This window comes from Pteronotus mesoamericanus, unplaced genomic scaffold (assembly GCF_021234165.1).
Source record: "Pteronotus mesoamericanus isolate MK-2021 breed Mesoamerican mustached bat unplaced genomic scaffold, CSHL_Meso_final contig_1189, whole genome shotgun sequence".
NCBI lineage: Eukaryota > Metazoa > Chordata > Mammalia > Chiroptera > Mormoopidae > Pteronotus > Pteronotus mesoamericanus.
The window spans coordinates 830986-858985 of NW_026555038.1; the positions used below are offsets into that span (position 1 = coordinate 830986).

At 38.5% G+C, this 28000-nt stretch overlaps 1 protein-coding gene across 2 annotated transcripts in view; it reads left to right on the forward strand.

The window, feature by feature from the left end:
• The window catches only part of SBF2 (SET binding factor 2), a 402149-nt gene that overhangs the window by 348772 nt on the left and 25377 nt on the right, over positions 1-28000 (forward strand). Inside the window, exons 25-34 of one of the 2 annotated variants that reach the window (XM_054582870.1) lie at positions 573-718; positions 2883-3081; positions 8287-8483; positions 10573-10713; positions 11597-11692; positions 18318-18392; positions 19737-19921; positions 23337-23513; positions 24676-24777; positions 25731-25916. In XM_054582870.1, coding sequence (XP_054438845.1) covers positions 573-718; positions 2883-3081; positions 8287-8483; positions 10573-10713; positions 11597-11692; positions 18318-18392; positions 19737-19921; positions 23337-23513; positions 24676-24777; positions 25731-25916 — 1504 coding nt within the window. The remainder of the gene's footprint in view (positions 1-572; positions 719-2882; positions 3082-8286; positions 8484-10572; positions 10714-11596; positions 11693-18317; positions 18393-19736; positions 19922-23336; positions 23514-24675; positions 24778-25730; positions 25917-28000) is intronic. The other variant, XM_054582860.1, reaches the window with a different exon arrangement.

The window sequence follows — 28000 nt, forward strand, 5'->3', positions numbered from 1 at the left end:
TTTTTTTTTCCCCCTCACAAAAAGGAGACATGTATTACTCTTTTCTGTGTCTGGAAAGGTTTGTAGCATCAGAAGGCAGAACACCAGACATAGCACTCAGAACATTTAAGAAGTGAAGTGTTGCCAACTATGATTGTCATGTGATCTCAGAGAAAAGCCTGTGAGTGAGCAGAGCCTGCATCAGTGGAGGGGCAGGCTGGCGTCCTCACAGGCAGGCATCGTTTGTGGGAACTGCAGAGGCAGTATCATGGAAAACCACCGTGGGTTAGGGGTGTGCTTGGCCAGAAAGATAGACTGAGGAGTTTAGACTGGGGGCAGTGAGCAGCGTGTGTCCCACTCTAGGTTCTTTCACTCTTTACCTAAAACAGTGTTCCAACGACAACAGTGTTCTATTGGAAATTAGTCTGCTGCCATGTAAAAAGTAATCTAAAGAAGGAGAGGCTTAATGAAGGTCTGGACAATACTATTAGCGGTGGAAACGGAGAAGAAACAAGTTGAGCTATGGAGGTATCAAAAATATGAGTGGTACCTTCGTATGAAATTGACATTGTCTTTGGTTTTATGACTTGTAGCACCTTCTCAAAAACGATTGTGAAAGGCGCCAAAAGAGCAGGGAAAATGACCATTGGACGTCAGTATTTATTGAAGAAGAGGACAGGGACAATTGTGGAAGAGAGAGTGAATCGTCCTGGATGGAATGAAGAAGATGACATATCTGGTATGTGAGAACTTGTTTTTCCTTCATGAATGAATTTTATTCTTTCTCCTTATATAAGTAAGAATACGAGACTAAGACTAGTTGCACTTAAACCTGACGCATAAACACCTAGATCTCATAGGAAGATTGGAGGCACTTACCAGTTTCTCAGAACTTAAAAAAAAAAAAAAATCCCAGTATTTCAATGTTCATATAAGATTTTGTTAAATTATACTTCTCCTTTACTAAAGCTCTAGAACTGATTGGCCATGGTTATATGGGTCTTATTAAAAGGAGAAAGAAAGAAGCCCCACTGCATAAGAAACTTAGTTATAAAGTGGTCGCTCTAACTTATCGCTATGGATTAACAGTAAGAAGATAAAGAACACTGGATATTTGCAATGGAAGATTTGGGTTCTTGCTGAGAATATTGTGGATGTTTTTAATCAAAATTTCTTAAGAACCTAAGATAAAGGGATTCTTAGATGATTTTTTTTTTAAATGCCTGCTAAATATTTAAAAGGACAGAATCTGGGAAGCTGAGATACCTCTCAGTCAAGAAAAAACAGGGGCAGAAAACCAGTAGCAAACTGTCTTATTGACAGTTTTCTATTCCTTACCCCAGTATCAAGGATGCTTATGGAATTAACATTAGAGAGAATTTGATCTAATAGAGAAGCAGGATGCCATTGTACCCTTTTCCTTCTCAAGATTTTGGAATCAATCACCAGTGTTTACATAATAACAAAATAATAATAATAATGATAATAATAAGCCTCATGTTAAGAGAGATCACTGGCTAAAGGCCTCCAGTTTCATATGTGTGCCTACAAGCTTGCTCCTGGGGACAATGAAAAGACTCACCATTCCATCACTGAAGGGAGCATTTGTTGGAACCCTGGCCTCAGCACAATCACATGGAAAGTCCTAAAAAGTGATTGCCACCCGTCACTGTTAACTTGTAATTCAACATGTTTATGATATCATGGAACAAAAACTATATTCTATGATAAACTGTAATATAATATAAACTATAAAGTTTTATACTGTATAAAGTATAATATAAACTGTAAAATTTTATAGTAAATTTTACAGTTTATATTATATATAACATAAACTATAAAATTATAATATAAACTATATTCCACCAAACGATCAACTTATATAATGCTCTTGGCTCCTCTGAAAATCCAAAGTCTACACAAAACTGATACCTGATAATATACTTATATTGTGAAGTTCACAATCTAATACACAAAGCTGTATATTTGTGATATTTACAGGGATAAGCTGTTAGGTTTTTTTTTTTTCTTTCAATGGAAGAGAGCCATATTTTTCTCTTTGACATCATAACTTTGAAAACATTTCCAAAAACTTTGAAAGCTTCAATTTGACTTCTCTTTAAAAGTAAATAGAAAAGTAAATTTGGACAGTTTTTAACGATGGAATTTTTTTTTTAGAACATGTAGTACCAATTAGTAATGTGTTGTTTTTTTTTTAATCCTCCCTAAAATACTTGATTATTGGGTAAATTCTTCCACATCTTTCACATCTAAAATCTTAAAGGATTCTATAACCTGTGATTGCAAAAGTGTGAGGGAGTTTCCCACGTATGCCACATCCTCTGCCAAAAATATTTGCACAGAAAATGTTAACTTCTTTATACCTCTCTAAGAAAAGTCTTTTCCCACTAATAAACTTCTGCTTAATCTAGAAATTTCTAATAAAAATTCATGCTCCGCAAAGTTAACCGAAACCTGAGTGATGCGTTTGTATAGTGATCATATTAAAGATTAATTTTACTGATGGGTTAGGTTAGCCTCCGACAAAGTTGAGTGTTTAGTCTATAGAATCCTAAATAGAAATCACTACACTTTGGCATTAATAAGCAAGCCTGATTCAAAACTATGGGTAATGAATTCAAAATTGTATTTTTTTGACATTTTGAGTTAATTCTGACATTTTGAGTCAGTTGAGCTTTTGATATTTTATTTCTTGACTATTCATATCTGTTCAGATTTGTTTGAACATAATGATTTCTGCTAGAAGTTATATGATTTTTTATATATGTAGGCCTGTAGCCTTAATATAAACCTCTCTTGGTTTAAGAAGCCTCTTCAAAAGGAAGTTTTTAATCTTCTACTTTGAGGTATATCATTTTTTCAAAACCTCTCTGCCATCACAGTTTCGGATGAGAGTGAACTCCCCACCAGTACCACCCTGAAGGCCTCAGAGAAGTCTACAATGGAACAGTTAGTGGAAAAAGCGTGTTTCAGAGACTATCAGCGTTTAGGTTTGGGAACCATAAGCGGCAGCTCTTCTCGCTCAAAACCAGAGTATTTTCGAATCACGGCTTCCAACAGGATGTATTCACTCTGCCGGAGGTAAGTGCATTAGGGGGCTCCAAAAAGAGACCTTTCCTTTCTTCCACTTGATCCTTGAGTGGGCTGTTTGGATCCATAGCCCAGGGAGGAAAAAAATGTCAAAAAATAAGAGCAAGTTCTCCAAGGATATGTGTGATTAAGGAACACTTCATGAAGCATGAGCAGGCACCTCGTGGGCACTCTCAGAAGCGGTTACATCACTGACAGTGCCTGTATTAGATCGGAAGGTGAAAGGTCACCTTTTGTCCCCTTTATGAATTTCCCTTGTCTTTTCCCATGTTCCTCTTTTCTGTCATGCCTAAAGGTAACTGAAGTAAGAATAGGATTTTCCCAGGCACATAGGAGAGAAGAAAGTCTGCTATTGGCCAGGGGACTACAAATTTTTTTCTTTTAAAGACCAGATAGTAGATATTTTCAGTTTTGCAGGCCATATGGTCTCTCGTTGCAACCACTCAACTCTGCCACAAAAGCAGCCACAGGCAGTCAGCGAGTGAAGGGGAGGAGCCAGCTATGGCCCAGTGCGGCTGTGATTTGTGACCCAGGTGGAGACAGAGTTCTCTTATGCTGTCTAATTAGAATATTTTCAAGGGATATTACTTAAAGAATGTTAATGAACACATTTTCTTTTTTCTATTCCTACCTCTTGCCATTTTGTCTATCTGTTAAGCCCTGTGCCATGCTTTATGTTTTTTAAAACTATATTTTTACCCTCCGCAGTTAAATCATTCCCATCTCCAGGGAAATTCTTTTCTTTGCATTTATAAATTGCTGGTTTGAATAAATACAATAATTCTGTGAAGCACTTTGTAAATTTTAAGTCCTGTATATATGTTAGAAAGTTATCTCAATGTTACTATTAATTTCAACCCCACTGTTCTTGAAGAACTATAAATATCTCATTTTAAATGCCAATTTAAGTTTACAAATACTACCAGTGTGAAACTTGAAAAACAAGTTGGGAATATAGTTTGAGATTTAGGCCAGATAAAAAATTTGCATTGGGTCCTGGAAGGTTGTGATTCTGTTGAGTATGCAGTAATTTTCCTGGGTACTTTGTCCTTCTAACTAAATTCTCTTTGTAGATTAGCGCAAGTGATACTGTCAGGTTGTGATGTCCTGCTCTTTGGGAAGCCTGCTATCAAAATCATGCCTGACCATGAGAAAATAGACCTCATTTATCATTTCGGCCTGTCAGAAACAAAATAAAAATTTAATAGAACACTTATTATAAAGCATTTATGGTGATATAAAAATAACATATACCCCTAAAGCTATTAGAAGGAAGGAAATGGAATAATAAATAATCCAAAAGAAGGCATGAAAGGAGAAAAAAGAGAACACAGAACAGACAGAACAAATAGAAAGTAAATAATAAGGTGGTAAATTTAAATTCAAATATATTAGTAATTAAATCACTTATAAATTAACTAAGTGTTCCAATTAAAAGAAAAAGATTATCAAAATTTTTAAAAGTTTAATGCTCCTTTTTAAGGGATATAGCTAATATACAAGAATACAAAAGGTTGAGAGTAAAAGGAACAAATATACCATGCATAACTACCTTTTAAAAAAAGCTGTTAACTACGTAAGTATCAAAGTAAATTTTAAAGTGAAATTTTACAAGCAAATAAAGACCGAGGTTGATTTCACATAGAACAGTTCATTATGACCAAGTGGAGTTTATTACAGGAACACAGAACTGGCTTGACAACTGAAAGTCAGCGTAAGTTGCCACATTAAAAGAATTAAGAAGAAAAATATGTTTATTATATACAGGAAAGAAATTTATGATTTTTACAAAAAGAACTTTCAACAAATTAAAATAGAACAGGAGCTTTTTAATCTAGTCTCTAAAAATGTTTACAGCAAAAATTATTTAATGGTAAGATATTGAAAATTTTCACTCTGGGAGCAAGACAAGACAAGGATGCCCACTATTTCTATTTCGTGTATACTAGAGGTCCTAGAACATACAAAAGACAAAATAAAGAAAGAAAAGTATAAAGATTGCAAAAGAAAGAAATAAAACTATCATTATTCACAGATGGCCTCATTCTCTGCATAGAAAATCTGAAGGAATCTACAGATAAACTTTTTAAGTTGAAAAGGGAATTTAGTAAGGTCACTAGTGTAAGGCCATTATAGAGAAATTAGTCATATATGTACCGAATATAAATAATCAAAAAATGATATTTTAAGTAATGTTATTTTGGCACTACTGATATTATTTATAGTAGCAGTAAAAACATTAAATACTTAGAAATCTAATGAAAAATGTGTAAGACCTCTACACAGAACAGGCAAAACAATATTGAGGACCATTAAAGATAGAAGTAAAAAGATATTTCAGATAGAGAATCAAGATGATAGAGGAGTGAGGGAAAGTCACACTGACCTCCTCCCAGGACCAATCTGGAATTGCAACTAAATTGTGGAGAAATCACCTGGAACAAACAACTGAACAATAGTGAGAGAGGAGCCTTATAACCTCAGACAGACAGAAGAATCAGCTTTAGCACAACCTGACTGGTAAGGAATGCAGTAGAGTCTCAAGAAGGTGGGCGGTGACTTCAAATAAATACAAATGGAAGTCTCAATGAGACTACTTTACGCCAGCAGAAATGGCTAAAATTTAAAAGACCAACAATACAAAATGCTAGGAAGAATGTCAAACAAATGGAACTCTCATTTATTGCTGGCAGACTGTAAATTGATTGAACAACTTTGAAAGGTGTCTGGCAGCATCTTCTAAACATCTAAACATCTATTGAACATGTTCATAATCTGTCATCTTTCACTTCTCCTAGGTGGGGTAGAATTTCCAATAGAAATATATACACGCTCCCAAAAGAAATCTACAGAAATGTTCATGGAAACATTTTCTTACATAGACAAAACCTAGAAACTGCTCAAAATCAAGAGTAGGATAGATAAATAGTGTAATCACATAGTGGGATACTATACAGCAATGAAAAGGAACAAACTACAATATATTCAATAGCATGGATGGATCTGACAAACATATGTTGAACAAAAGAAGTTAGAAACAAAAGAATAACTTCCACTGGTTCTTTTTTCTAAAATTCAAAAACAGGCAAAACTCATCCATGTTGTTGGCACTCAAGGATAGTGATAATCTTTGAGGAGGAGTGGGAAATAGTGATTGGCAGAAGACACAAGGGAATCTCCTTGGATGCTGAGAATAGCCCACATCTTGACCTAAGTTAGGTGGTAGTGATACAGATTCATTTACATTTTAAGCACTTGTACGTGTGTTTTTTTTACTTTTTGTTTGTTTTAACATCAATGTGTGATTGCCTCTCGCACACCCCCTACTGGGGACCTGGCCCGCAACCCAGTCACATACCCTGGCTGGGAATGGAACCAGCAGCCCTTTGGTTCACAGGCCAGCACTTAATCCACTCAGCCACAACAGCCAGGGCCTGTGTGTCAGCTTCCACAGCAGCTTCTGAAGGCCAGCCACACCTCCAGAGGCTTACTCTGAAGCCCAGAGCTGATGGCTCTGGGTGGTGGGCTAGGCGGGGTGGCAGGGTGAGTGGGCTTGCCTTTCATTGCTAAGTGAGACTGGTACTGAAAGCAGCCTCTGCTTGTCTTCTGACTCAACAACATTTGCCCAGCTGCCACTCAAGCCCAAGCCCGGGGGCAAGAAAGTCTTAGATCATGTATGTAGGAAGCATGGTACGTGTGCTTATATCCCATGGAGGCAGTGGACAGCCCACCACAGGGGCAAGGAGTGAAGGGGTACTGGCTCTTTCCCAGTTACTGAAACAGCCCCAGAAGCCATTAAGCGATACTCCCTTACCTAATACACAAAATCGGTGTATGTAGAAACAACTGAGGGCAAAACAGATGTTAAAGTGGAGGTAGAAATAGAGGGCCCTGATAGTGGAACTGCTTTTCCAGTTGTCAGGAATGACTATGTCTACAGTGAGATCTCTTCATCAATTTGTGGTGGTAGAAAACACAGCCTCTACCTTCCTAGAGCACCACACGCTAGGCCTTCAGAATGCTTCCAGGGCATCGCTAGTAAGTACGGAAAGTTAATCATTCGCTGAAGTCATTGAAGGTTATAGTTTCCCTAACTGTAAACCGGATTTCCTCTCTCTCCTCTCAGCACTGATTTATATCAAGATAGTGGATTAGATGTTCTGGAAATAGATAGTTGTAGTTGCATAATATTGTGAATGTACTTAATGTCACTGACTAGTACACTTAAAATGGTTAACAAGTTAAATGGTATGTTAGGTATATTTTACCACAATTTAAAAAAAAGCACAAAAACATATGGACTTAGAGGTGGGAGGTTATTAATAAGAAATCTCTTTAGTGTAATATTTCTAAACAATCTAAATAAAGGAAATGACTCTAAAACTTGACTGTCTTCTTATACTTATTAATCTATAAAAACAAGTTACCCTAGTCTGTGTATTTTCCCAACACCATATTTTGTAGTTTTATGAGATAATCTTTTTAAAATATTATCAACATGTACTGTTAATAAAATATTTAAACTTGTTTGACACTTGAGCATATTGTTCTTACACCAGAAATCATTTGATTTTAGTTTTAAACCTTTCGCCATATCAGGCAGTCTACTATTAGTGTACTCCAGTCTCTCATTTCAGCAGTCTGGTGAGGTGACAGTTTGACTTGCCATTCTCACACATTTGGCGTTAATACATTAATCTTACAATCTTTATTTCAAGTTGACAAAAAGTACTGTGTAAGCTAAGGGAGGTCATCACTTTAACAGAAGCTTTTTTATTTTCTATGCTGAGGTTATTCAGCAAAAGTCTGCCATATCAATGAAAGGGGCTTATTTAAAAAAAAAAAACAAAAACCTACAAATTAGTGGATGAGTTAACTGTTTTCACCATTTAGGTCTTTCCTTCTCAACCCGTGAAGAAGTGAGACTGAATTCCATGTTTAAAACATAGATCTTACCTCTCAACCAATGTTTCTAAGTGTTAGAAAATGACTGTGGGAAATAATAATAATTTTTGTTATTAAAAGAAATAAACCAGCTTAGAGATTTGATCTTTAAAAAAAAATGACTGGTATTATGATATTCATATTTTTATATTCTCTCTCTCCCACTCTGCCTGTTTCTTTTCCCTTCTCCTCTCCCTCCCCTTCTCCCTCACCCACCTAAACCATTCTCTCTATCCCTCCATGTCCTTGAAGCTATCCTGGCCTTTTAGTTGTACCTCAAGCTGTACAGGACAGTAGTTTACCAAGAGTAGCCCGCTGCTACCGACACAATCGCCTGCCTGTTGTGTGTTGGAAGAACTCCAGAAGCAGTACCCTGCTCCTCCGATCTGGAGGATTCCATGGAAAGGGAGTAGTGGGTCTTTTCAAATCTCAGAACTCTCCACAGGCGGGTAAGCATCTCTCTACAGCACAGTTATGATCCCGTCACTTCAGAGTATTCCTAAAAATACAAGAAGTAAAATCTGGGAATGTCCATTGTTCCCTGTCATCAAGCCTCTCACACATACATTTTCCCACTGCTATGTAACGTGTACAACTTCAACAAGAACTACACTTGAAAATGTGGGGTTCCACCTGGAATTTGACATCTCAATATGTCTGTCTGTATTTGGATCTTAGTGGAAATTAACATACTAAAGTCTTTGGTTCTAGGCTATTTTCATTTCAGCAGACCAGAATATCCACATATAGGAAGTAAATTATACTATTCTTTTTCTTTTCTCCTGGGAAACATTCAAATATATTTAACATCTTCAGAGGCAAGTAGGGGTTCTGTCCCATGTGGTACGAGATACCCTATCTCATTTCTACAAGTCACACACACACACAAACAAGTCAGCAAACCAACGACCAGAAGGCTGCTTCAGGATCTCTCAAGGAGAGAGGTTTTTAGGAAGCTAGAGGCTAGCCAACGTAAGAAAACAGAACCAGTAAGTGCTGCTATCACTCTTTCTGAGGATATTTATGAGCACCAAATCTGAGGCCTTGAGTTCAATCAGGAGCTATATTTTACTGACCTTTCTCATAACTTCCAGCTTATAATAGATGCTCAATAAAATTAAATAATAGGCCACTAAGATATCAGATCCAGTTTAGGGGTGGGTGCATTTTTTTCTTTTTCAAAATGAGGTAAATCAGGTTCTGTGGTTTAGCCAGTAAAACCATGTGCCTTTTGATATCTCTTCTTTAGTCTCATCTATTTCCCTCCTAAAAGGAAAAAGCTGGCCAGTGTGTCTTTGGTGATTTAGTTGACTGAGGGCAGCACACACGCAACACTATATTATTACTATTTTATTTATTCTACTTGGCCTTTAACTTTTTCTCCCCTGAGGAATCCTGCTGTGCTACTTAGTGGGCATAATAGAACACAGTATATGTAAGTTACATAAAATGAGTGAATCATTTCAGGAGCATTGATGAGCATATTACTGAGCTTTTAGTTGGAAAAAAATTGAAACTATTTTTTTTCCACTAATGTGTGATTTTTTTAAATCTAAGTTTACTATATCTTATATTTTGGAGCTTATACATTTGCTCACATTTTAAAATATTTGAAATTGGGATATATCTTACAATTGAAGGGATCAGAAAGAGTTCTGTCCTAGTTTAAGTGGCAGTTTTTATTCTTAGTACATAAAATAATGGTGTAATTCTTAATAAAACAGAGTAATGGCATCTTAAAATTGATAAAATATGAAATTCTAATTATTTCCTATTTGAGTTGTAAGAGAATTTGTTAATTTTTGTTAATATTACCCTTCCAATAAGACCCTCCTGATGCCTCTTTATAAAGTGTCTGGGCCAATTTCAGTGATTGCTGTTTCATGCCACACAAACCAGGCTCAGCTCCCTCCGACCCAGAATTGCTCTCGCGGATGTTTCCATCTGGGCATACTTTTTGCTAATCTTTTAGAAGGGCCAGGGAATCTAGCGGTAGCTGCTCCTGGCCTCTCCCCATCTTCCTCTACTCTTTCCGCAAACACCCCCTGCAAGTTCATGTCCCTTGTTAAGCCCAGGTGACAGACTGGAATAAAGCTACTGGCATTGGGAAATTCCAACCTCTGCCCATTCCAGGATGCCAGGGGAAGGCTCCATCCTCTCCTCCTAAACAGCAGTATGGACAGGATGGTTGGGGGAGACCATCACAGTTGTCGTCTGCTGTGAAGCTTCATTCTGAGTAGCTTGGATAGTGAGAAACAACACCCGCCCCTGGAAGGACAGCCCTGTGCCGGTTTTCCGGACCTAGGCTCTTTCTGGGAGGATGATGAGGCCATCAAGAAGTAGGTGTGGTGAAACCAATATCATAGGAGGATTAGCCATTTGATAGTTTGGAGCTTTAAGTGGGGCTGGTTTCTGTATTTGGGTGTGGTAACTTGAAGACTGTATGTAGAAAGAAAAAGGAGGAAAAACATACACATAAAAGACTGCTTTATTAAAGTAGAGACAGATTGCTTTACTCAACATCTTTTTCTTTCATAGCTCCTACCTCCTCTTTAGAATCTTCCAGCAGCATAGAACAAGAAAAGTACTTGCAAGCCGTCCTGAGTGCGGTTTCTGTCCATCAGAAACTCCGTGGCAATAACAGCCTCACTGTCAGGCCAGCACTTGCTCTGCCTCCAGGTAACATTTAATACTTTTGTTCTTGCCAGCTATGAAAAGTAGGATTCATTCCTAGGGTTAATCTCTTTAGTTATTTGCACTGTTTGTTCAACGTGACCCCTTCAAGGTTTGCCTTGTGGAGCTGTAACTTTGGTTCCTTTTAGTTAGAAATCAAGGCACCACTGTTAAGTTCTGGTAAATTGTAACCAAATTTAGAGATTCAACTATTTCCTTTTTAAAAGAGTAATAAAAGAGGAGATGGGGAACAGAAATAAAGTCATCTGGGCTTTTTTTTCCTAGAATCTATTTTACGTAGACTTTAAAATATTATTACAAAGTGTATAAGGTGAACATGTGTTTATTAAATGTATATTTATTAAAATCATGTTTAAAATTCCTGAAATTTCTGCAGTCTTTTATGATTTGCAATAGACTTTGTTTTCACTAGATTTGGATGAAACTATTAAGACTTGTACTAATATTTTGTTTCAGTTATCATGTGATGGAACCCCAAAGGGTTCATGTAGAGGTAACCCTAATGTGTTAGACACAGGAGCATGTGACTTGAAAAGTTGGTCTCCTTGGCTTAATCAGCTATTTGAATTAGCTCAACATAAGCAGAAAGTGGCTTTTCTTGTAAAGTAACACCATGCATGCTTTGCTTCATTTGTCATTGAATTCTCTGATTGCACTTGCCAAACCTAACTCCCTATAATCTTGCAAATGCGTGTATCTCCAAGGAAATAGTAACAGTGCCTTGTTATCTCTGTTAAAGCTTTGGGTACTTAAAAAGTACAATGTTTGGCAGCAATTAGACATGCTACACATGAAGATAACTTTTTGTCATTTGAGTAATGTTAACCCGAACGACATGGTTTTTGTTCTTCTTTTTGGCTGACTTTAGGGACTGAAAGGAGAACTTCAAGAATGTCCACTGTGCTTAAGCAGGTAGTGCCAGGACATTTGGATGTAAACCCATCCAATAGCTTTGCTCGAGGAGGTTAGTAAGATTGATTTTATAACTGAGCACTGATAAAATCGTAAAAGCAGAAAATTTTTTTCTAGATAGTGATACTTTAAATCAACTAATTATGGTTCAAATTGTTTTTAATTACCCTTTTCTAAATGAATGATCACATTTATTTCTAGTATGGTGACAAATGAGTTTCACCTCTTGAAACACAAGGTTAATAATTGCTAAAATCTATATGTTGGTGAGTTTGGAAGCATTGGGAGGTGCGGGGAGCATTGTAAATGGTGAGTCAGCCCTGTGCAGACTCCATGATGCCTCAGGTCTGCAGGGCAGGATGACTGACCACAGAGCCACAGACAGCAGGAGAGGAGTGACCCAAGGCCCAAGGGCTGTGCCTGTAATGCCTGTTATTTTTACTCCCGTTCTCTGAAATGTTAGTTTGAGTAATAAGAGAGAATGATATTCAGGTTACCTTTTCTTCCGCTGGGCTGTAGCTGCTGGCATGAGGAAATAGAGAAAGGCTGAGCATTGTCTTGCTTAGCTCCAAAGGGTGGTCTAATTTGGTCTCCGGAGGTTTTTGTTATATTCTTTTACTCTTCACAGGAAATTCCAAACCAGGTATCTTGACTGTAAAGTCCTACTGCTTCGCAGTGGAATTATAGACTCTATGAGACTCTTCCTCTCATTCCCACGCAATGCTGAGGCCCCTTGCAAACATACGAAGTATGTGATCTTGATTCTGCTTGAACATCATCAGCAACGGGAAACTCAGTTCTTCCCCCAAAAGTAATCCCTTGCATTTGTAAGCAACTCTGTTAAAAATTCCTTCTATCAATCTAAAAATCTACCATCATGTAACTTTTACATATTGACCCTCGTTCTGCCTTCTAAAGTTAGGAAATTCTAAACCTCATCTTCCACACTGTAGCTCTTCAGATTTAAAAACTGTTCTCATTTTTTTCTCTGACAACTGCAGTTAACTCTAAATGTCCCCAGTTCAGAAGGTTGCAGTGCATTCACCATCCTTTTCATTCTGTGGACTCTCCACAGAATTGAACTCATGGAGCCTGAGGTTGTGTTAGGGACAGCCACATCCCTAAGTTGACCCATACTGAGATTAGTGTCATTTGAAATCTGTCTATCTGTCTGCTTCACATGAGCTACTGTTCTTAACAATATACTAGTGCTATTGTAGGGTTTCCTAAGACCTTTCGACATTCTTCAGTAATCTCCTCATTCCGCTGTGTTAGTTTGCTAGGGCTACTACAACAAAGTGCCAAAAACTGTGTGACTTAATTATTGTCTGACTGTTCTGGTGGCTAGACATCCAAAATCAAGATGTTGTCGGGGTCAGTACCTTCAGAGGGCGAGGGATGATCTGTCCCATGCCTTTTCCCTAGCTTCTGGCCTCGGATGGTTTGCTGATCATCTTTAACATTCTTTAGTTGTAGAGGCATTACCCAGATTTCTGCCTTCATCTTCACATGACATTTTGCCTATGTGTCTGTCTCCAAATTTCCCCTTTTTATAAGGACACCAATCATATTGAATTGGGGGCCCACCGGATTCCTGTATGACCTCATCTTAACTAATTACATCTGCAATGAGTTCATATTCCCAAATGAAGTCACATATTGAAGTACTGGGGGTTAGGACTACAACATATAAATTAAGCTTTTTACTGAATTTTTAAAATAGCATTGTTTTTAAATTTAAAAGATGAAAGATTTATATGATCTGAAGAGAAACGAGAGTTGTCTTTAAGTTTAAAATGCACACTTCATTCTTCTCATTATTTCTTTCTTGGTGAATTTAAACTAAAAGATAGTACAGTGACTTTCTCCTAAAGTTCCTCGTATTTATGTTGCCAAACCCTCCCATCAAATTCAGGTCAAGGTTGCTATTTCCCTTACTATTTTATTCACCATGTGAAAGTTTATATTGTCAGCAAGGCATGTCAGCAATTTTTCCATTCAACAGAATGAAGTTTCCAGCATATGTCTGGTCAGTTGAAGCCCCACACCTGGCTCTTATGTTTTGCTTTTGTAAACTTCATCAAAAACACATTATCTGTTTCTCCATTTGGCCAAATAACTTGTAATATAAATTTTAGCTTCAAAATTGTCTCTCATTTTATGTTGCCACTGAAGGCCCATGAATATTCATCAGTCTGTTTCAACTGCTTATCTTCTTTCTTTTTTTTTTTAATATTGGCCTCAGACTCATCACTTTTTTATACAAAGGGATCCCCACTAGTGGTTACATTCTGAGTCCCTTCTTTATTCTTCTCAAAGGTACCTGGAAGGCTATGTTTACCTCTTAGGGTTAAAATCTTGTGATTAGTTTGTTTCTATGCACAATGAGGCCATAATTATTATTTCTGACAGCCTTCCCAAATATTTTCTTCTGAAAATGTGAACTTGGTTTGTCAGTTTTTTTGGCTCCTAACTAAGTGCCCATCCTTCTGGTATCCTATGCTAGGATTCAGAAACACAAATCCTATTCTGTTATCCCATCTCCTAATTCTTTACTCCCAAAGGCTCCTAGATATCCCAAGGTCCCAGTGATTAATTGGAAGAAGATATTCCCCTGTTTCCTGACACCTTTAATTTCTCTGATCCCTAGATCTGCTTCCTTTGTCACTTCTGATAGTATCCTTCTTCCTTACACAGAGCAGCAAGAATGGACTGGGGCAAATACGTTGGGAAAGGCTCAGGAGATTCCTTGTTAACGTGAACATGACAGGAGACACACACTCAGGGCAAGAGTAGATGTAGGCACATGCACGTCCTGCACACAGTTCATTTCCTTGTACCTCCCCTCAGGTACAGAGTCTCTTCATTCTTCCAGAGAGCTAGGTACCCCTTCTCCAGAAGGTTCTCATTTGTCCTGTGTGACAAGAGGCTCTTATCTCTAAATCATCCTCTTAACCTTCTCCTTTATTCTCTTCTGTGTATTTTTACTTTTTTTTTCTTTTCTTTTATTGTCATAGAGTTGTAGTTCCTGGTTTCCTTTTTATGTTACTTCCACTGTGTGCCTTTCTCAGTTGGATGATCCACAGTTTTGATTCTCTCCACCTTCTTCTTCACCCTTTTTTCTGTCAGGGCGGTCACTTTGCATTCGGTGTGCACGCTGAGGCCTTCCTTAAGGCAGGGGAAGCTACCTTCTTTACACAAGAACAGTTAAGAAAAAAATGAAGATGTGAATAGATCACATTGCTTTTCATTTAAAATTAAAATAGCCTTTGAGCCCCATGAGGTGGGTGGGGAACTCCTATAGTAACAACGTGGATAAATTATTTTGTTGAGTAGAAAAATGCCATGAGAAAATTGGTACTGCCTCTTAAGTTAAAAAATACAATAGTTAAGTATATTTGATAAGTAGCCCCAGGGAGGCAGCTTTTTTTTTTTTAATCCTCACCCAAGGATACACTTTCTTGATTTTAGAGCAAGGAAGGTTGGGGGTGGGGGAGAGAGACATAGGTCGGTTGCTTCCCTAACACCCCCCGGAGCAGGATCTACCCTACAACCCTTTGGTGTGCAGGGAAAACGCTCCAACCAACTGAGCCACTTGTCCAGGGCTTGGAGACAGCTTTTGTAATTGTTCATTCTTTACATTTCCATGGCCCTAGAGTTTCTCTACAAGTGTTATTTTATCCTTTAAATAACCTCCAGAATAGATATTTTAAGAGGCTCTGAGATATACAATGTCAAGGTCACTTAGCAAAAACAGCATAATTGGGACTAGACTTAGTTCAGTCCATTTCAGTGCAGCACTCACTGACTGTAGCTTGTATCTCATGCACTGATAAATATGGGACCCCATCCCCACATCTAACCCAAGCATCTCTTTTCCTTCTCTCTGTTTTGTCTGAACAAAATGGAGAGAAAACTCTAGCGCTTAGAAAACGCATGTGCTCTGAACAACAATCCATTCCCATGGGTGTGCAGAATGAACTACACAGTTTCCCTGAAGCAACCCCCTTAGCCAGACCCTGCTCTAGGGATCCACGGTGACATGGTTGCTTAGGTAACAGGACACTAGGAGTTCAGTTCCATTGTTTTCACATTCAAACTATAGCCCTAGCATTTAGTGCATGACATTGAGCAATTTAGGAAACCTCTTAATTCTCAGTGTCCTCATCTATAAAACAGAGATGATAAATAGTATCTAGCTTTAGAGTGTTTACAAGGAATAAATGAAATAATATACCTAAAGCGCTTAACCTAGTAACGAACTTGTAATAGGAGCTCAATAAATGTTAGTTCCATTGTCATTGTTGTGGGTAGTGTCATTATTGTTGCCTAATGCTCCACTGGAAAGGGAGGACAGCCTACATTTGCATTTAAGTTGCCTTAAGTCAGATTGAAAGATAAGGGCATATGCTTCAGTCTGTGCCAGTAGCTTTCATACTGTTTGATCCTGACTCACACTAAGAAATACATTTTATATCTACATGTATGCGTACATATTCATTTTACATCACAATTCAGGACTGAGTCACAATGCACAATGCAAAAGGTATATTTACCAAAACAAAAGCTTCATGGAACAATATTTATCTATACCACATGCAGTGCACACAGTATTTTCAATTTTAATCTGTTTCACTTTTTTAAAAAATACCAATTAGACCTACTAAAGTGATTTCACAGACCACTAAGGGGGACACTACAGTTTGGAAAAGTACAACTTCAGGCTGGTTGTTGTTCAGGCCCCAGACAACTATTTCCCACCTAGGAATCACGCAGGAGACTAAGAAGACCTCACCAACAGCAGAGTGGTACCATTAGGTCGGCACCATTGCCACATGGGATTGTAGTTCTCTAAACCCTCTGCTGGCCCCATGCCCATGCAGGCCATCTTTTCATTGCTGATTTTCTGTTACGTGAGAAACACTTGGCAGTTTTTCATTAATGAGCTTCTACTTGGGGAAAGAACCTAATTTTTTTTTTAATTTCACATCCCCTCTTCTCATTCTTTCAGGGCAAATAACTGACTTGGAGATACAGTAGAAGACCACAACAGGTCACAGTGTATCAATTTTCAAAAAGAAAATAATCAAATGTTTTATATATAACATACATATAAACAGGCTCTCAGCATGGGTATAAGAATAAATATGATTAGGTCCCTGTGCTTTGGAGCACACAATTGAATAGGATCAAATGTGCTAATAATGACAATGCAGTGTGACCAGAGTTCAACTAGAGCTCTCCACAACTCTGGGGACAGGCTGGAATGGTTTTCAGAGGAGTTCACATTGTTTCTGGATCTTAAGAAATAAAGAGTTTGTCAGGTAAAGAAATGGGAGAAATTATTCTAGGTAGAGGCACTGGCATATGAAAATATGATAAGTTTAGGGAACAGTATTTCAGAATCAGGAACCAACAACTCATACTTCTTTGCAAGCATTTCCCATGTTCAGTAGGAAAGCTCAAAACCTTGGCAGCAGGGAGAGCGGCCGCCTGCTGCCAAGGGAGACCGGGTGTCTTTTGCCGTGCCCTCCCAGGCTTTGCGCTGCCCCGCGGCAGCGTTCTCTCTGTGCGGTCAGCCGGCACCTCTGCCGACTTTAGCTTTCTGACTTCCTTCAGCCACCAACGCCACCCGTGCCTTTCATTTCCTGCTTCTAAAGGAGTGAGGCAGAAATGTATAGTCACTTTTAATGATTTTCCTTTCATCAAATTATGTCATGTTTTATGCAGTGTTACAACGTATAGCTTAAAAATACTGCTACTGTTAAAGTTTTCAATCCTGTATAAATACAGAGTTGTTTTCCTTAATTGACTTGAGCAGTTCCTTTGCTCAGGATAAACTGCTCACCATTTTTTGTTATTACCAGCTAAAAATTTGCCATAGTCACAAAGTGCTTTCTTTTTATTGGAAAAAAAAAAAAAAAAGCCAATATTACTCAAATTACAAAAGTATTATCTCTACTACTGCCTCATTTTGGTGCAAGTAGGGATTTCAGGAGAAGTCATTACCTCAGTCATCACAAGCTGTATTTTTAGTGGCATTGGGTATTGTCACAGGATCATAATTTTTTGCTGCTCATAACTATTTGTTTATGGAAAATAAATGTAATTTCTAAATGAAAAGACAAAAGAAGATAGTGTGGCAATACTTAATGCTCTATTGCACAAACATGCTCTTAGTTATTCCAAATGGTTGCTGGAGCTTTATTCCTGATGTGATGGCCTTGCTTAAAGAAAAAGCGTGTTGTACAACATGGAGCATTTACCCATCAGTCAGCCTCCTTGAGTACTAGGGCCAGTGGATTCCTAACATTTACCAGCCTCCCCTAAATTCCTTAATTTTGTTATTGTTGCCCAATGACAATCTTCAAAAGCTTATTCCATTTGGTATAATTTTGTAGTGGCACTCTCTGCTGTGCTGTTCATTTCATTGTGCTTATATTTATAAACAGGTGCTGAAATTTCATTTAACAGGCATTCAGTTCGTCTTTTTGTGTGTGACTGTGCAGCTTTTTATTTATTAATCAAATCTTCTACTTTCATTATATTTACATTTTTCTCCTATGTTAACTTAATTTTAAAAACTAAATAACCTACACTTCTTTTACTCAATTTGCTCTGATGTTTGCTGCTATATACATTTCATTCCTCCTTCTGTCTTTAATCTTACCTACCAGTGCATGGGTACAGAGGTAAATGTTTTACTCAGTCAAATCCCAAATCTTCAGCTAAGGAAAGAGTCCATAATCAAGGTACTGTATTCTATGTCCTGATATGTCATTCTTTTTAACCATCTTCATATGAAAGCATATGTGTTAAAAGTAACATTTATCACATTTGTTTGTCAAATTATCTTTTATTCTCACCCACATTCTGAATTTCCTCTGTGATTTCATTTACAAAAACTTGCATTAATATCTAAGCCAAGCCCATAGGTTATATAGAAAGGTTCATCCATGTTAAGCAGAAATTACCTATAAAACCTTGGGAACCGGTCTCCTGACCCTGTCATTGCCTCATAAAGAGAGAAGCAAAGGTGACATTATCATGGTGACTTCTAGCCACCAGACGCATGGCTTGATATAACATTTGGCAAAGAGTAAAGCTTCCCAAGGAGGCTTTCCAAATCTAGAGAGGAAGCCCCACTCAAGGACACGGGCAGCGTCCCCCACCCCTGTGCCCACATCTCTAAGACGAGCACCACAGCCCGTGGGCGCTCGTAAGGGGCTTTGTTGTTTTGAAGGGGCTATAGTACCAGGCAAATTTCCGCCTTAGTATGTGCTTTTGTGTTTAGATATTTACCATCTAGTAGTCTCACTTGAATATAGAAATCCTTGATTTTTCTAATTAATATAATTAAGATCAACTTATAGTAAAAAATTCTTCCAGCAGCTTAGCTTGGCCTTCTCCTTAGAAGACATCTGCCTCTGACTATAAATTTTAAATAAAGCCTCCTAAGATTCAGTGACATGTACATTACTAAATGTATAATGTCTCACTATTTTTCATGGAGACTGGGGGAAAAGTTTAATATAATCTTTACTAATTTTAAATTATATCATTTTGGCATGATACACCAATATTAATTCTAAATCCAGCCTGAGATTGTAGCAGGTGTAGTCAAGTTCTGATGTCGTTCTTCTTCTGGATTTCCTGTTGAGTTGACTGACTAAAGCAGGAGACGACCCTTCCTTCTCTCACAAAGCCCTGAGAAATGGAGTCACACTACGCTCCCCTCCCTGGGCTTCGTTGCTGCCCCGCCGCAGTCTTTGTTTCCCAGTGCCAGTGCACTCTCTCTATTCATGATCCCAGTGTTTACTTATAAATACTGACTTTACATCAAAGTACAATAGAATTGAGGCTCTGGTGACGTCTTAGCTCCTTCCACACCTAATCTTGTATGGTTTTGAAATGCTGTATTGAATAATGCTTATATGTTGCAAAGGTCAATGACAAATGACCGGTATGATCCATGAATACCTAGATTAGTTAACCTGCTGTGACCTCTAAAACTATACCTACAGAGCATGCATCTTTTTCCCAGTTCAGTGCTATTCCCACATCAGATCACCTCAATTATTTTGGCTTTTGTGAAGGTGTATGGGCAAGTCTCCGCTCTAGCACTCGCCTGATCAGCTCTCCGACACCCTTCGCTGATGTCGGCGCCCGGCTGGCAGGCAAGGATCACTCAGCCTCCTTTAGTAGCAGCGCCTGCCTGCAAAACCAGCTCTTGAAACGCCAAGCAGCCCTTTATATATTTGGCGAAAAGTCACAACTAAGGGTAAGGTTTCTTTTTCTCACTTAGAAACTTTATGGATACTCAAAGGTAATTTATGAAATTTATCTCATGAATCAACTGTCCTAGAATTTTTTTTTGCAGCATGTATTCTTAACCTGCAATTAATAATCATCTCAATTTTCTAGCTCATTATATATGTATGTCTACATATACCTAGACAGAAATGTGTATACACACATGCACGTTTATTAGCTATGTAAAGAAGTACTTTTTCATAATGATAAATAGATCAGCATACACATCAGGACTATTAGGAAGTATACATTAAAAAAAGAAGTACTAAGGCTTCTCCGGGCTATGTTTTCCACTGTCTTAGTTCAACTTCCATAGAAATCTGTGCCCACGGCAGAACAGGTTTTGTTGTTATAAACCTGTTGACGAAGAAGTTACGGGGAAGGTAGAAGAGGGGAGAGAAGAGTACAATGTGCTGCATGTAGAGCATGGGAAGGCCAAAGCTCTGTTTTCTAAGTTGCATTTTTTAAAACTTCACAAGCTATGCAGTATATATACAGGGACACATGTCCTCTAAGGCATGCCAGAGAATTCCAATTATGAGATGCTAATCAACTGTATTTTTTTAATTACCATGCTAATGAGCTTCACTGTGCTCAGGTCCCATAAATTACAAACATAGCCTCTACCTCCAAAAGCAGCAATAATTCCTCAGGTTTAATGTTTTTGCAATTTACGCATCACAAAATAAATTTCATTACTACTGACAGATGTGTGGGAAATAAAAGTATTTGTTAATCAGAAATCCCCTCAAAGTTTAGTCCAGTGCCCCAGTCAGCATTGGACAGTGTAGATAGACCTTTAGTTGAACTGTGAGGCTGAGGCTCTGAGCAGGATCCCACATGCTTGGTCCCCAAGATGCCAGTGACTGAGTCATCTCTTCTGTGGCAAGCTGGCTTTGCTAGCTCCTCTCCCACTGCCTGGACCACTGCAATCACTTAGTCACCAACCTTCGGGGCAGAAGGCATGAAACTGCTGGGTAATGCTCAGTTTTTAAATATGCACACGTGCCTTCTGATACAGCAGATGATTTTATGTCCAGAAAATAGTTGGAACGCCTTTCAACGGCAATCCAGGGTTGCCGGCACAGCCTCCTTGGCACCAGCGTTTCCCAGAGTACAGACTCCCCACACTTCAGAACAGCACTTATGCACAATCCCGGTCACTCCCTAAGGTTTGTCACTTGACTGCTCACCTCTGCCATTCCATTCGCACATCAGTCCTCACATCAGCTGTGTGGTCGTGAACATGTAAATAAGAAAGACCGGCCACTTGGGACCCTTTCTCCTTCCTTCCCCCTTCCCTCCTTTTTTCTTTCTTTCTGTTTTTTCTTTTTTTTTCTTTCTGTTCTTTCTTATATCAATAAATAATTATATTTTAAAAACATAATCTCACCATCCACCACAGTAGTTATTAGGATTTTTGTATATTCCATTCCGGTTTTGCTTTTTATTCATTTCTTTTTTTAAATTTTTTTACTGTTGTTCAGTTAGTTGCACTTGCCCCCCTTTCCCCCCATTGCTCCCCGCTTCCCTGCACACCACCGGCCTTTTATTAATGTCGCTGTGTGTGCAGAGCACAGGTCCACGGCTGCCTGGTGTGCGCCGCATTCGAGCCAGCACAGGGCTCTCTAGGCGCAGCTCCACGCCTTTTCTCCCAGCCAAGGAAACAGAGGAAAGCAAGTAAGAGAGTGACTTACTCTCAATAATCTTGAATTGGTCTTGTTTACCTTTTTAATTCACATATTTTAATACCTTATACTTAGTCACAAATTCTTTATTACCTAACAGTGTGTCTCAACACTATGATTGATAGCTCCTGGTTTATAAGATAGGCGTACCTAGGTCTTTCATAGTTGGGAATGGAAAGGAACCTAGTTTTCCTGAAAAGTAAACTATCTTTGTTCTATTATAAGTTAAAAAACTAATAGAAAAGAACTCATGTATACAGCTAAGTTCTTTATGTCAAACCATAATGTTTTTCCTTGTTGTATAATAGTCTTTATAATTATTTTAATCACTACATAACAGTTCTTATCATTGGATGTTTCAGTTTCTTTATCTTCTATATGTAAAATTACAGTCACATTTTCAAGCATATAATTTGTTATTTTTAATTGAAATACAACTCACTAGGGGTTTTTTCCATACATTTTAGATTATTCCTAGAAGTGGAATTACTAAGACAAAGAAACTTTTTTTCTTGATACATATTAGAAATGCCATTTTTTTAAAAAAAAATTGGAAGTTTTTGCTTTTTATTTTAAAAATTTAATAGGCCTTTTCAAAAGTATTCTAAAATAACCAATATAAAACATGAAATAGACCCTACAATAAGTCCTTGGCAACAGTTTTTTAACTGTGAAATACAAATAACATAAAATTTATCATATAGTTGATAGTGTTAAATACATTCACATTGTTTATGACCAACCTCCAGAAAACAGTTTTACTTTTAGAAAAGCTGACAATCCAGTTGAATTATTTAGGCAGAACATGAAGAAAGTGGAAAGAATATGAGAAAATTTATGAATCCTTTAGCAAGAGAAATTAGAGAATTTTTAAATCATCAGAATTAGGTAACTAGGTTATCAAATTAAAATACACTATTGGGCCATAGATTTAGCATTATTTAATTATAAATGCAACCTCACATAGAATAAATTCCTTATGGATTAAAGATATAGGTGATAAAAAGTATTAAAATAAATATAAGGTGACACGTGTCATACTTAATGAAAAAATATTGTCCCAAAGCCAGAAATCGACAAAGCCTTTCATGTATCTAATTTTTTATTTCAACCTTAAAAGAGTAACTACACGTTAGTAGTCTTAGGGCATACTAAGTGATTTTTATTTCCTTCTCACTGTTTATCTCTACTTTTTTTTATTTTTACAATGACTGTGTTTTACTTGCTTAATAAGAAGCAAATATGTGTATGTCCACAAACTTTAATATGTAGAGTTCTGGAACCTCAATATATCACTTTTTAATTACAGTGTGCATCTTGTGGAGATTTAGTTTACAGTTTTGTATTAATCATACTGTCCATGTATCACTGGTTCCTCTTTAGACTTCAGGTTCATGATTTTTAATTGCCTTATACTTGGTGTTATAAGCTCCCATCAAGTTCCAGCCTGCCACTAGTGTCTTCAAGTTCTCAGAATGACAGCAAGCCAAGTCTAACCACTGGTCCTTACTGAATGGCTCTTTCCAGCAATACGGACACATGAGCCACACAAGATTGACCTTCTTGACCCAATGCAGCCTCTGGAGCCATTTGGCCACACCTAACTGTGTATCATTTAAGCATTGCCCTGTCAAAATCATTGCTCTTTTACCTATAGCACTTTATCTGCCTAACTCTCTGCATTTTTATCCACAGAACTTTAAATTGGAATTTGCTTTAAATTGTGAGTTTGTTCCTGTTGAATTTCATGACATCCGACAAGTGAAAGCCAGTTTTAAAAAGCTGATGAGGGCATGTGTCCCGAGCACCATTCCTACTGACTCGGAAGTGACCTTCCTGAAAGCCCTGGGAGACTCGGAGTGGTTTCCGCAGGTACTGTCCAGGGCGGCTTGTCTTCGAACTCAAGGACACACAGAATTGGTGTTTGAGAAGAATGTTCTTCCCCCACTACCTGATGTTCTCCCTTTGCTTGGGCGCCCCCTCCGAAAGCCTGTCAGTTCCAGGAGCCCACATGATACAGGAGCTGAAGGGGTAGACTTCTTCATCCCTGGGCTTTTCTCTCTCTGTCTCTCTAATTGAAAACCTGCTCTCCATGGGATGCTAAGGAGGAGATCATTATTTTTAGAGGGAAACTTTTTGATATACAATAAATTTAATCAACACATATTTATAGGGCTCCTGCTCTGTTGTCAACAGAGCGAGGGTCCAGGACGGAACATGATTCCTGGATGACTCCAAGAGCCTTTTTCTCTTACCTCCTCACCATGACTTGCCTCTGCCTGTTCTATGTCTCTAGATTTTGGATTGACCCCACAACAGCCACCAAAGGTACACTGGATGTCTTGAAGCCTACCTAAGGTTTCACAAAACCTTAGAAAAACTACATATCCTTCCTTCAGCTAAGTCAAGCCCGGGATGTTTTAATTAAACTCTTACTGAGAAATTCAGGAGAAGTAGGTACACCAGCACACATAACCCACGTCTCTTCCAAACCACAAAAAGAAAGGGGTTTATGACACGCGTGTTTTAGAGACTGATGCAGACATTTGGCCTAGAGCATCTCTGCAGTGTAGCCGTCAGCCTTGTCTTTGGGCCCCTGATGCTATGGCTGTTATTCCTTCTGCCCGCACAAGCTCCCAGCCCCTCCATCCCCTGACCCCGTCTACCTCCAAGCCTTCTGCCTCCCTCGAGGAGGGAAAAGAGTTGTTTCCCACAGTGGGAAACGATAAAAGCAGTAGAATCTGTCTTTTCCATTCTATGGAATTATAGCTATTCCACTTTGAGGGAAATTAAGTTTAATTTATTCCATGAGGTATCCCTTGGACACATTGTTTTTAAAGGTGTCTAATTTTAAAATATATCATTGTTTAATTTTGATTTTGACAAAGAGCTTTAAGTATTTAAAATGTATGTGGCTCTTTTGTTCAGATACTTTATCCCTAACTTGCTTGGTTATCTAAGGTTGATAGCAAGTCTCTCATTTTTGGTGATCAGGAGGCACTTTGTCTAACTGTGGCCTCCTTTCCTATCTTAGCTTCACAGGATAATGCAGCTGGCTGTGGTCGTATCAGAAGTACTTGAAAATGGTTCCTCTGTTTTGGTCTGTTTGGAAGAAGGTTGGGACATCACAGCACAAGTAAACCATTATACATTTTTTTATATATTTAGTTTTATATTTGTATGAGTTTGCATTTTTTTTTAAGATTTTATTTGTTTACTTTTAGAGAGAGGGGAAGGGAGGGAGAAAGAGCAGGAGAGAAACATCAGTGTGTAAGAGAGATTGGTTGCCTCTCACAAGGCCCTCAACTGGCAACCTGGCCTGCAGTCCAGGCATGTGCCCCGACAAGCATGTGCTCTGACTGAGAATTGAATCAGCAGCATTTCAGTTTGGTGATCAGTCCACTGAGCCCTACCAGCCAGGGCTGAATTAGCATTTCAATTCATTTGTTTTTAAATTCTGCAGATGAATCTCCTATATAAAGACTAATGTGTATGGACAGAAAAAGTCCTGTGTTAACCACCACCTGGTGTCCATCAGAAAGCTCTGTGCCATGAGCTCCCAGGCCCTATGTAGCCTGGAGCTCTGGCTCGGGGCATCAGGTGCCCACACCACAGATGCACTGTGTAGGCACGCGGATGGAGCTCTTGACCAGCAGCGTGGTACATGGACCATCCTTCCCGGGTTTTGTCAGTCCTTCCCCTGATTCTCTGTAAGCTGTTCCTTTCCTCACTCCAGAGTGAAAAGGAAAGGTATGAATATAAACTATAATAAGATGTTAATCTACACCTGCTAAAGTAGCTATAGGTTTGAACTGATCCTCTGGCCTCATTAATTAACCTGGGAGAAAGCCACAGCTGGCTTTCTTAATTCCCTGGAAGAAAACAGAGCCAAAATGAATTTGACTTTTAATTTTCACTGGAAAGTTTGCAGAGCTAATTTGATTCACTGTCCTGGAGCATTAGTGAACAAATTTGCTGGGCAAATATTGCTTGTGAGTTAGCTATCATCAAAAGGACGTGCTTTGTCTTAGCAACGGGATTTTTTTCAGGGCTGAAAGTAATGAAGAATCCATCCTGCTTATGCCGTAGGTGACATCCCTGGTTCAGTTACTCAGTGATCCCTTTTATAGGACACTTGAAGGCTTCCGGATGTTGGTTGAAAAAGAGTGGCTCTCTTTTGGTCATAAATTCAGTCAACGGAGCAGCTTGACCCTCAACTCTCAGGGGAGTGGTTTTACTCCAGTCTTTCTGCAGTTCTTAGACTGTGTCCATCAGGTAAGTAGAGCCTGCTTCTTTGGCTTGATAAGAAGGAAAGAAAAGAACTGGCAGTTATTGAGCATTGTCGTGCCATGCCAGCTCCCACCATGCCTTCACTGATGGAATCAGCCCCAAGGGTTACTGAAATAGCAGCAGTGGCTTCCTGAGAATGGAGAAGAAAAAGAACTAGTTGGTATCTGAAACTAGGGCCGCAGAGCTGGCTGTTGGGCTGGCCCTCCAAGTGGAGTGGCCAGCACTCTAAATTACTGCCTCCCAAGAACAGGAGTGAACCACTTGGGCTTGTTCTCCAGGAAGGTTTGACCTAAGGATTCTGGCTTGTGTCTGGGAATATAAGATGTAGAGCCTAACCCCTGGAGAAAGAATCAGGGCCAGCAAGACAAGCCCGTACTTTTAAACTCTGCATCAAATGGTATAGAGCATGTCCTCTAAAAAGTCATGTCATTTCGTGTCATTGCAATGTCGTTTTGTTATAACCTTGGTAAGCAAAAAAAATTAATTCCCTAGCAGGGCCACTGTCCCTGTGGTTTGCACAGTGTCCCACATCTGCATGGGTTTTCTCTGGAGACTCTGGTTTCCTCCCACATCCCGAAGATGTGCACGTCAGGTGAACTGGCGTGTCTCCCTTGTCCCAGTCTGAGTGCCTGCGGGTGTGCGTGGCCCTGCGTGGGAAGGACAGCCTGTCCAGGATGGGTGCCCACCTCCCACCCTGAGCAGCTGGGATAGGCTCTGGCCTCCCTCAACCCTGAACTAGAAAATGTGGGCTGGAAAAGAATTTTCCTTCTTAGTTTTATTAGTCTTTCTTAAATATATGCATAGCTCATGTTTATTTCAGTATTTAATATTAGAAGTGTTTTGGGTCTTTCTTGAGAAGTTTCGTGATGTTTATGTGACCAGAAATATACCATACAAACTTAACTCCTGTTTATACCAATTAGCCTATGGAAAAATTGGTTTTGTTTTACATAATTTCACCTAAAGTCACAGTTTCCAAGAACCTATTGACAGTGTTAAGTGAGGGCTTAACTATATTTTTCTTGTTTGAATATTGGCCTTTTTATTCATACTTCTTTTGGCAAATAGCTGAGGGAGAAGTTTGGAGACTGTTGTCTCTGAAACAAAGTTTAACTGATACCAAAGGGGAGGAGCGAGCATTCTTTATCACTTCTAAATAGGTGAAAGCATATGAGTTCTGCATGAAAGCACTTCTTATTATCTTGCGTATTGTCTCATTGTTCCTACCAAATGTACTAGACTGTTTCCTGCCTCCATGCCTGTATACCACGACTACTAACCATCATTACTAATATTTACTGACTCTCATTGTGAGTCAGGCGCTGTGCTCAAAACTATATTTTATTTCATGATTCTTTCTAAGTAATTTTGAACCTTTTCCTGACCCCCTTGTTTGTATTCCTAATGAACCATGTACAGATTTCTTTAGTAACATCTATAAGACTAGAATATATTTATTCGTGTATGTTTATGGCCTTCTGCTTAGACTGAGAACTCTTGGGAACATGGACTATGTCATATTAGTCTTCATTTCTAGTATCTAACACAATTATAATTTCAGTCTCAGGAATGTAGTAGACACTCAGTAAATACGTATAATGAATGAATAAATGAAAATTGGAATGATCACTTTTTTCAGACTCAGATACGGTGCATTACTCTCTTTTACAAAAAACTTTAGAACGAACAAAAACTTAAAGTGGCTCTACATTTCTTAAAGAATTATTATTCTTTATGTTCAGTTTAATATAATGTCAAATTTTCTCTTTAAAGGTTCTTAAGGCTGCCCTCTGGGGGCCTGTGTTCTGCTTCAGTAAGTACACACACCAATTGTTACCCCTGCATTGACATACTATTGCTGTTTATTGAGTTCAGTGCTAGATGAAGCAGTTGACTTTCTTTCAGTGTCTGTGGTATATAAAAATGGATTTTTTTTTAAAGATTTTATTTATTTGTTTGTTTATTTTTAGAGAGAGGTGGAGGGGAGGGAGGAGTAGAAGGAGAGAAACATCAGTGTGACAGAGAAACATCAATTGGTTGCCTCTCATGCCCAGACAGGGACCAAAACT